Here is a 10,497-nt window from a genome sequence, read left to right as displayed (position 1 = left end):
GGCGATACAGAGAAACCCTGTCTCATACAGAGAAACCCTGTCTCGAAAAAAACCAAACGAACAAACAAAAAAATCAAATTGAAGTTAATTTTCAAAGCACCTGCTGTGTCTGGTTGTGATTGGAATGCCTGAGCCAGAGCCAGGCGGTTTAAGCAGCACACTCACCAGGAAGTCCCAACATGTCACCACTTCCTTCCCTTTCTTTGATCCATGTGGAGCCAGGCTCCCATAGTTGCCAACCACTGGTGCCAGTGTCAGCAAAGATTCAAGGAAAGGTGCGGTGAGCCTCAGAAGAGTCTGTGGTATGGGAACTGTGGAAGTCGTTTTTCACCCTATCCTGAGGCCTCACGTGCTCCTCACCCTACTGGCAATTGTGATAGCTCAATCTTCGCTGTGGGCTTGGTGGGTTTGGAATCTCTGTAGCAGCATAGCTCCGAGTTTATGGCAACACATCCATGGATGTATTCCCAGAACCACTGAATCCAGGGGCCTCAGTCTGGATGTCTGTATCCTTATCGCTTGGAGTGGAGTCCTGAGCGGAAGGAAGGAGAAAGCAAGCCGAGCACCTGCGCTGCCTTTGAGTTGTTCCCTGACTGTGGATACAATGTGGCCAGCTGCCTCCGGTTTCAGCTTCCCAGCTAGGATGCGTTGTACCCTGTAACTGTGAACCAAAATAAATACCCACTTAAGCTTACTCTGCCAGGTGTTTCTTTTGTCACATCCATGAGAAAGTAAGTCATTAGTCAACCTTGTGCGATTGGTGGGAACTCTTCCACAGATGAAGCCCAAGGAGGCCCAACTACTTATTTTAGGTAGTGTAGCAAAGCCCTGACCAAAAGGCCTCTAGCAGTGTCCTCTAGCCCAGAGGAGCCATGACATGACGAGGCAAGTGTGGCTTAGGAATTGGCCTCAAGGAGTCAATGAGTTTACTACCTTTTGGGCCACTCCGCCAGCCCTCTGCTGCGGCTGAACTGAAGGCATATGTGTTTGTACTTGTGTGTACATGCCGGCAAGTACTTAGATGTAAGATTTCATCAGATGCTCTTTTGTTCTGGGAAGGAAAGAGAGGGCCCGGAGGACAGAGTGGTACCACCTCCCCTCCCCCTCCATATCCCAGCAGTGAAGAGCCCATCTCTCCAGGAGAGGGGACTGGGCCCAGCCAGGCCGGCAGCAACAGAGCTGCCTGAATTTTTTTTTTTTTTTTTCTTTCTTCAAGATCTAGAGGCTGATTAGACTCCAGAGACAAAGAGCAGAGGTGTGCGCAGGCCTGGCAGGCTGAAAGGAGGCCCCTCCCTTTTGGATTCCTGCCTGGACCTAGTGGCAAGGCTGGGCTGCAAAGGCCTAGGGATAAATTGTGCTGGGTCCTCACACCTTCAGTGTGTCCCAAACCACGGGGAGAAGAAAGACCAGTTGGACAGGCCCAGATGAGGACAGCAGAATCCTAGAGAGGGTGCGGGACAGGTCCAAGGTCACAAAGTAAAGCCCTGGGAAGAGCTGGCTCAAATGGGGGTGGGTGGGAGGGAGGGTCTCAGCTCCTAAGAACAAGGCTCACTTGGGTTTTCCTTTCATCTGAAGACTCTCAAAGGGCTTCCTGAGAGCCCAGCAGATCTTTCTGCCACCCACAGTGCTGAAGTTTCCACAGGATCCACATGAGTGACCCGAGTGGGATCGACAGAGGCAGTATCCCCACCGGCTCAGCTCTCTTTATGGAAGACTTACCTTGGTCTAGGCTCTGCCTGTGACCCTCCGTGCTCCTTCACATTTTGATGCCCACAACCATTGCTCTGGGCTGAGGGGCCACTCTCATCCACCCCTGACCCAGATCCCAACTGCACAGCAGGCTGAGGATGACAATGGCGCACCGGGACTCAAAGCCCTGCACACCAGGGTTTTCTCTTCATTCCTAAAAGTCCAAGAGGCGGCTTTGGGTTTCCATAGCAACCTCTAAAGACCTACAGGCTGATCCCCATCTCCCAGAGAAAGGCATTCAGATCACTCGAGGGAGGAGCCAACCCCAGGCTACTGTTTATGAATCTGCCTCCCTATATACGGCTGGACCTTCCCGCTAAAAGGCCCAACTTGAGCTGCTGGTGAGGCCCTTACCTTAAAGGGCAGGTCCAAGTTCCCACCCAGTTTCCATATACACAGTGAACGCCTGGAATGTGTGTGGACGTGTGGGAGGTGGGGGCTACCTCCCAGAACAAACAGGCAACTTCGGCCTCCCTTGAGGACCTGGGAAAATAAGTAAGAGATGTAGAGAAAACTACATTCCAGGAGGAAGGGCGGGGGGGGGGGCAGGTCCTGAGGTAAAAGACCCTTAGGGGAGACAGAGAAAGCCGACCCAGCAGGGAGCCTACAGGAGCAGTAAAAGGCTGCCTGCTTAGCAAGTAGCCAAAGGCTATAGGTAGGTTCCTTTCACTCCTCAGGGACAATCTCAACTCGTGTCCTCTGGGTAATGTGAGGATTACCTGAGTAAAGACTTGGCAAACACTTAGCTCAGGGCCTGGCACTCAGTCTGTGCTCAAACAACCGTGGCGGGTCTCCTTCACAGTCCAGAGCTCCCCGCACCCCTACAGGGCAAAAGGCGTGCCAGAGGCCCGCTGAGGGGTGGAGAGAAAAGGGAGGAAGAAATCCAGACCTTGGAGCCCCCCACAATCACAGCTTTCTAGACAAGGGCGGGAGATGCGTGGTCCTGCCCTGGCGGCAACGAGGCTCTTTGCCAGCAAGAGGGGAGGTGGCCTTCAAAAGGTCACAGTGCCCGCATCTTCCAGTCTGCTTCTGGGTAGGGCAAAGGGCCAGGGAGGACGCGTGCAGGCTACAGGTGTCCCCAGCAGGCCCAGCCTCCTGTCGTCGAATTGAGCAGGTGTCCCTAACCCCTGGGCTGGACATTCCAATCCCATCCCCACCACCCTCAGCTTCCCAGACTTCCGCGGTGTGTTTGCCAATTCTTTGAGGGTCATCGGTCCCTCCCCTTAGGAATGGGGTCCCAGAGCCAGGAAGTTGCAGGTAGTGGGCACAGGACCACCCTGGGTAGCTGTCCCTAAGGCCTTCAGTCCTCCCCGTGCCACGGTGCAAAACCACCCTAAAAGGGGTTGAAGGTTCCCAGACCGTGCGGTGCAGGGGCGGGGCCCTGCCGGGGGTCTCCCCGCCTCTTCCAGCTCAGCCAAGCAAAGGTGAAACCTGAGCCCAGGTTGGGGGCGGGGCTAGTTCGCGATTCTGTCCGGGACCTGACTGCAGGGCGGTCGCAGGAGGAACGAGGAACAGGGCCTTCCCAGAGCCACTGGAGCAGGTGAGGCCGGCTGCTGCGCACAGCAGGGCGAGCAGCCGTCGGGCCCCGCGGCCCAGTGCTCATCTTGCTATGGTTCTTGGTCCGCAGGGTCGGTGATGGAGCCCGCAGCCCGGGGTCGCGCCCCACCCTGAGTCCCACAGTCATGCTGCCCCGAGGGCGCCCCCGGGCAATGGGGGCCGCCGTGCTGCTGCTGCTGTTGCTAGTGGTTGGCTTCTTCCTGTTCGGCCGGGACCCGGAGTGTAAGCGCCCGAGCTGGGCAGGGGAAGAAGGGACCCTGTGTGATCGCTGCCTGCTCACGCCACGTGTCTTTTCAGATGGACTAGGCACAACTGCTACCCTCGATGAAGACCCGTACGGGAGTCGCAACCGCTCCTCCTCCAGCCCGCAGCATCTACTGCCACCCAAGTGCGAGGTAGTTGTGCCAAGTGCTGCCATCCCTGAGGTTCCTGGCCCCCAGTCCAACCATCTGGGCATTTGTGGGAACCACAGCATCTGACATCTGGCTACCCAGATGGGATACCTGAGGACGCTTGCAACGCACGCCCTCCACTCCTGTTCTGATTCCCCACTTATGAAATTGAGGGGTTGCATCTAGGCACCCTTTCCCCCCATCCCCACCTCCGCTCGGATGCCAGGTGGAGCTACACTCTTCTAGACCATGATGGCTAAGCTAGCTAGTAGAAGTTGAAGGCCGCTGCTGACTTTGGTGTCCCCTCCCCAGATGTTGCATGTGGCTATGGTGTGTGCCGGATACAACTCCAGCCGAGAGATCATTACCCTAATGAAGTCCCTGCTATTCTACAGGTACAGACAGGCCTGGATGAGGCTCAAAAGCCTGCCCATAACAAAGCACCACTGTTCTGAGTTTCCTCATCTACGCTGAGAAAACTGAAGTTTCCTTTCTTAGGAAGGGGGACATCAGAACATTCTCAAGAGCTCCTTGTAGGAGACAGGGCTTCCTCCTGTGGGGAAAATCCTGTATTGTTCCTGCACAGCCCTGCCAGGCTAACTTTCTCCACCCAAAAGGAAAAATCCGCTGCACCTCCACCTGATAACGGATGCCATAGCCAGAAACATCCTGGAGACGCTCTTCCGAACATGGATGGTGCCAGCTGTGGTGGTCAGCTTCTATGATGCAGAAGAACTCAAGGCAGGAAGGAGTCTTCCCCCTCCGCGCTCCTGCCCAGCCAGGCCCACCCTCTTTTTCCTTCCAGCAGTGGGTGGTGGGAGAGGAGAGACTCTGTCCTATCAGACCTCCTGGAGCTGAAATCTTTCATCCTTTGGGGGCGGGGGCGATGGCTGCGTCCAGCTGTGCCACTTGCTATGTTCTCTGTCCCCCTACTCTGGACAGCCCCTGGTCTCCTGGATTCCCAACAAGCACTACTCTGGCCTCTATGGGCTAATGAAGCTAGTACTTCCCAGCATCCTGCCTCCCAGCCTGGCCCGCGTCATCGTCCTGGATACCGACGTCACTTTCTCCTCTGACATTGTGGAGCTCTGGGCACTCTTTGGTCGTTTTTCTGGTGAGACACCTGCAACCCTGCCCTAGTCTGCCCCTTCCCCAGCTTCCCCAGGCCACTGCTCTGGATGAGCCCAGAGCCCAGAGCCCCAGGCAGCTCCCTCCCACTCTCCCCTCCCAGACAAGCAGGTGGTCGGTCTCGTGGAGAACCAGAGCGACTGGTACCTGGGCAACCTCTGGAAGAACCATAGGCCCTGGCCTGCCTTGGGCAGGGGATTTAACACAGGTGGGACAGTGGTGAGGGAGGCAGGATCGGGTGGGCTGTGGGCCTCAGGGGTGGGGTGGGCACAGAATGCTAGGAAGCCCTCTCAAAAGAGTGCTTTGGACCAGACTGTGTGTGAAGAGAACTCACCCACCTTTTGTGTTTGTACCAAATGGTGGTGCCCGCTCTTTGTTCCCTTTGAGACTCTGTTTTCCCATCCATATAATGGGAAGAGTTGAGATAACCCTGACGTGGGGAGGTTTCTGTGAGTTGAGGAGTATATACAGCTCCTCTCTACCCAAGGGAATTATGGGCCATTGCGTCTGAACCATCAGAAAATATAGTCCTGTGTTAACAGTTTGGACATATTCTGAGGGATTTGCCATTAGGCAATTTTGTTGCTGTGCAAACACCAGAGGGTGTGTTTACATGCACCCAGATGGGCTAGCCTTCTTTTCTCCAGGCTGTGGTGTGGCCTGGGAACACCAGGCGTGTTACTGGGTTGAGTGCCTACTTATAGACAAGCAACTGTAGTTCAATGGCAAGTGTCTGTAGAGCTGAGACTGGAAAAGGCAGGAGGAAACGTACCAGGTGGAAGTAGGTTGGTCTGTCTGACAAGGATCCATGCATCCAGTCTGTCTTTGAACTTAGCTATGTACCCGAGGATGGCCTTGAACTTCTGATCCTCCTGCCTCTGTCTCCCCAGTGCTGGGACACAGGTATATGCTCCCTAGTTTATGCCAAGCAGGGGCCATAAGCCAGGGCTTTATGCATGACACCCCAGCGTTAGCTGGTGACTTTTTATTTCTTATTTTTTCTTTTTTTTCTTTTTCTTTTTTTGGTTTTTCGAGACAGGGTTTCTCTGTATAGCCTTGGCTGTCCTGGAACTCACTTTGTAGACCAGGCTGGCCTCGAACTCAGAAATCCGCCTGCCTCTGCGTCCCAAGTGCTGGGATTAAAGGCGTGCGCCACCACGCCCGGCTAACTTTTTATTTCATTTAATCATGTACCATCTGTAGAGTATGCTTTATAGTGTTGGCCAAAGCACCGTTAGGTGACCGCCTGTACAATTCAGACCTTGCAGACTGGTGTGGTGTTGCGTCTTGGGGAGCTGAGGCAGGAAGATGGCAAGTCTGAGGCCAGTCGGAGAGACTTAGTGAAGTCCTATTTCAAAATAATATTTTTAAAAAGATTTATGTGTATGAAAGTTTAGTCTGCATGTATGTATGTGCACTGCATTCATGCCTACAACCAATGGAAATCAGAGAGGGCACCGAATCCTCCGAAATGAGTTACGAGGGCTGTGAGTCACTATGTGGGTTCTGGGTCTCGAACCTGGGTCCTCTGCAAGAGCAACAAGTGTTTTTTTGTTTTTGTTTTTGTTTTGTTTTTTTTTTTTTCGAGACAGGGTTCCTCTGTATAGCTCTGGCTGTCCTGGAACTCACTCTGTAGACCAGGCTGGCCTCGAACTCAGAAATCCGCCTGTCTCTGCCTCCCAAGTGCAACAAGTGTTCTTAATCATCAATCTATCTCTTTAGTTCCTCAAAATTGAAAAAGCGGCTGGCGGGTATAGTTCAGTGGTAGGCTGTCTTGAATGTAAGAGGCTCCCCCTGCCCCATACTACAAAAAGAACATTTCAAAAGACTCGGGATGGATTCGGATGTCCCCGGTGGGCATGGCAACAACCTCTCTCCCTGCTGGCAGGTGTGATCCTGCTGTGGCTGGACAGGCTCCAGCAAGCTGGCTGGGAGCGGCTGTGGAAGCTGACAGCTAAACGAGAGCTGCTCACTTTGACGGCCACTTCATTGGCTGACCAGGTATGGGGGGGGATCTATGGGAAGAGAACTGAGGGGCGGGCTGGGGACTGAGATGTGAACTCCAAGGCAGAGCTGTGGCTGTTACTGCCTAGGACATCTTCAATGCGGTCATCAAGGAGCACCCCCACCTGGTGCACCCCCTGCCCTGCGTCTGGAACGTGCAGCTGTCAGACCACACTCGGGCTGAGCGCTGCTACCTGGAAGCAGCTGACCTCAAAGTCAGCAGGACCGAGAGGGAGGGGGTGGGGCGGGGCGGGGCACGAGGGAGGGGCGGGGCGGGGCGGGGCAGGGGCACAAGGCACACTGACCGACTGTTGATGATACCTCCTGAATGTCCAGGTGATCCACTGGAATTCACCAAAGAAGCTTCGAGTGAAGAACAAGCATGCAGAATTCTTCCGTAATCTGCACTTGACCTTCCTGGGGTATGACGGGAAGCTACTGCGTAGAGAGCTCTTTGGATGCCCCAACCAGTTCCCTCCTGGGGCCGAGCAGGTGAGATGGGGCCATGCTGGCTTGTGTTTGGAAGGTCTTGTCCCTCTGTACTGAAGGGCATGTCATTCTTTCCTTCCTGGAACCTTGCTCAGTTGCAACAGGCCCTAGCACAGCTGGATGAGGAAGAGCCCTGCTTTGAGTTCCGCCAACAGCAGCTCACTGTGCACCGGGTGCACATCACCTTCCTGCCCCACCAGCCGCCACCTCCCCAGCCTCACGATGTCACCTTGGTGGCCCAGCTGTCTATGGACCGGTGAGGGTGTGGAGGGTAGCTTCGGGGTAGCACTCCATAGGCTTGAGACTGAGGATTTGAGAGAACGATTTTATCTGGTAGTTTGATGGTGTGTGGTAGTGAGCTGCTGGTCCCTGGGAGGGTCCCAGAAGTTGGAGACATTGGATATGGCGGGGAAAGCCTGGGCTTTGAAGTCTCTCTGATGCCTAGACCTGCCCTTGTTAAGTGTTGGAGAACCATGACTAAGCTTCCGTACTTCAGGCTTCTAGTTTGCTCAGCTGTCAAATATAGATGCACCCACCTAGGGGTAGTTGTGAGGATTAAAAGACCAGCTCTGTGTGCTCCTAAGGTGCTTAGTCACAGGAGGGAGCTTTTCAGCAGCTTACTCTGGGGAAGAGTTCCAGCCATCCCTGGGCTTCTGCGCACGTGGCCACGTAGGGCTGATGACCCACCTCACCTCAGGCTGCAGATGCTGGAAGCCCTGTGCAGGCACTGGCCAGGCCCCATGAGCCTGGCCTTGTACCTGACAGATGAAGACGCTCAACAATTCCTTCATTTCGTGGAAACGTCGCCAGTGCTCTCTGTGAGGAAGGATGTGGCCTACCATGTAGTGTACCGGGACGGTCCTCTCTATCCAGTCAACCAGCTCCGCAATGTGGCCTTGGCCCAGGCTCTCACACCCTATGTCTTCCTCAGTGATATTGACTTCTTGCCTGCCTACTCCCTCTACGACTACCTCAGGTGGGCCTGGAGGGTGGGGGTATACGCTATGATGGTCAGGATCACAGTCGCCGTGTACCTGTTTCTGGGGCTCAGTGGTTTCCACAAAGCGGGGCTTATCTTACTACGCCTTTTTCTTTGGGCTGCTACCGAGCCATGGAGGTAACGTCCTATTTCAAACAGCGGTTTCCATGTGGCAAGGCTACCTGGATGGTGAGGTCCCTGGGCTGAGTGTCCACACGCCTCTCCCCAGGGCCTCTATCGAGCAGCTGGAGCTGGATAGTCGGAGGAAGACTGCTCTGGTGGTGCCTGCATTTGAGACCCTACACTACCGGTTCAGCTTCCCAAACTCTAAGGCAGAGCTGTTGACATTACTGGATGCCGGCTCCCTTCACACCTTTAGGTAAGAGAGGCCACGTTCTGCTCTGCTGTTCTCATGCTGGGGCACCCTGAGCTCACAAACTCCTACTACCTGCTCCTACCTGATTCTGTTACACAGGTACCACGAGTGGCCACAGGGTCACTCGTCCACAGACTATTCCCGCTGGCGGGAAGCCCAGGCACCGTACCGTGTGCAGTGGTCAGCTGATTATGAGCCCTACGTGGTGGTACCCCGTGACTGCCCCCGCTATGATCCTCGCTTTGTGGGATTTGGCTGGAACAAGGTGGCCCACATCATAGAGCTGGATGCTCAGGTAAGGAGGGCACCTTAATGCCCTGGCTGTGACCTGCCCCTTCCTTCCTAGTGGGTCATGCATGGCACAAGCTTCCAGTTCGGCCTTAATTGTGGCTCCCCAGTTCAGCCCTGGCTTCTGTCCCCATTCTTACAGGAATATGAATTCCTGGTACTTCCTGAGGCCTTCTCTATCCACCTGCCCCACGCTCCAAGTCTGGACATCTCCCGCTTCCGCTCCAGCCCCACCTACCGCAACTGTCTCCAGTCCCTCAAGGAGGAGTTCCACCAGGACCTGTCAAGGCGCTATGGGTCTGCAGCCCTGAAATACCTCACTGCCCTGCAGCAGGCCCGGAGTCGGGCCTGAGCTTGCCCTGCTGCCCTAGTTATGGCTTACACATCCCCCGTAGAGGCTGGAGAACCCTGGTGGGTGCCCACCCTTCCTGCTATTTAAATTATTTAAAGTTTTTGTCAGAAGGGGCAAAGTGGAGCATCTGTGGGGTTCCTGGTTCCTTCTGCTGTTCCACACTGGGATCCAGCCCTCCTTTGCCTCAGCTGGTTTGGGGCTAGTTCTAATTCTCTTATATAATAAAATTTTTATTTTTTATTTTTTATCTTATGTGTGAGTGTTTTGCCTGTATGTATGTGGCAAGAGGGCTTTAGATCCCCTGGAAGTGGAATCACAGGTGATTGTGAGCCACCTTGTACGTGCTGGGGACCAACCCAGCTCCCCATTTCTCCTGAGACATTTCAATAAAGTCTAGCCCCACAATGAAGTTTTAAAACGCTTGCTTTTGGTTTTTGTTCTGCTTCTGTCCTCTGGCTGGGGGAGCACAGGCTCTTTAGGGTCTGAGGGCATCACCCGGCATCATCTGACAGGAGGAGACTCCAGCCAGAGTTCCAGGACTGTCTGGCCCCTCGAGGGCCACTGGCTGGAGGTGGGGATTCCTGTGCACGCTTTCCCACCCCAGCCCCAAACTCAACACCAAGAGGCTGAGAGGCTTCATTTGGCTTTATTTAGTAAAATGTTAAAATAAATAAATACAAATTGATCGGCTGCTCTGTACCCCCCACCCCCTCGAAACAAAAACCAAACAAACAAAACAGAAACTTTGAAGCACAAAACTCCAAATACAAATTCTACCAAGACTGAAATCACAAAGGGCATGGACACAGACAGGACTGGGTCTGGCTGGCTCTATGCATGGAGCTCACTGACTTCTGGTCTGCTCAGCCCACCCACCTGACTGCAGCTCACCCTGGGCTAAGAGCAAGAACACTGGAGAGGGGTGCAGGGGCCGAGGCTGCCCTGTGGGACTCTTCATTCCCTGGGGAGGATCAGCGGACTCTTCCCGGGGGTCACCCAATTCCTTCTCGGGGAGGAGCTGACCAGGAGCACCGGCTGAAGGTGGGATGAGAAATGATACTCCTGTTTTCTGCCAGGGGTGCTGGGAGGAGGGGTTGGGACAAGGTCCACAGTCATTTACACAGAGCAAAGTAGCTTGCATTCAACAGAAGCCATGGGGTCTGGAGAACCCAGTGTCCAGAGA

At 54.5% G+C, this 10,497-nt stretch overlaps 1 protein-coding gene across 2 annotated transcripts; it reads left to right on the top strand.

Moving 5' to 3' along the window:
- Window positions 1-3,211: 3,211 nt before the first annotated feature.
- Window positions 3,212-9,566, top strand: Large2 (LARGE xylosyl- and glucuronyltransferase 2). Of its 2 annotated transcripts, XM_021193377.1 has the most exons (15): window positions 3,212-3,289; window positions 3,377-3,528; window positions 3,604-3,701; window positions 4,011-4,093; window positions 4,316-4,439; window positions 4,641-4,812; window positions 4,930-5,034; window positions 6,715-6,827; window positions 6,920-7,045; window positions 7,167-7,322; window positions 7,415-7,575; window positions 8,017-8,295; window positions 8,528-8,677; window positions 8,774-8,969; window positions 9,105-9,566. In XM_021193377.1, the coding sequence occupies exons 2-15, from the start codon at window positions 3,432-3,434 to the stop codon at window positions 9,312-9,314; spliced, it is 2,070 nt and encodes a 689-aa protein (XP_021049036.1). In that variant the 5' UTR covers window positions 3,212-3,289; window positions 3,377-3,431; the 3' UTR covers window positions 9,315-9,566. The 2 variants fall into 2 exon arrangements, with proteins under 2 accessions (XP_021049036.1, XP_029392237.1); XM_029536377.1 differs by having other exon boundaries at window positions 3,227-3,289; window positions 3,377-3,701; window positions 9,105-9,561.
- Window positions 9,567-10,497: the final 931 nt, after the last annotated feature.

Source organism: Mus pahari, chromosome 3, assembly GCF_900095145.1.
Source record: "Mus pahari chromosome 3, PAHARI_EIJ_v1.1, whole genome shotgun sequence".
Classification (NCBI taxonomy): Eukaryota; Metazoa; Chordata; class Mammalia; order Rodentia; family Muridae; genus Mus; species Mus pahari.
The sequence above is the reverse complement of the archived record's forward strand: the minus strand, read 5'-3'. Positions and strand labels throughout refer to the sequence as shown.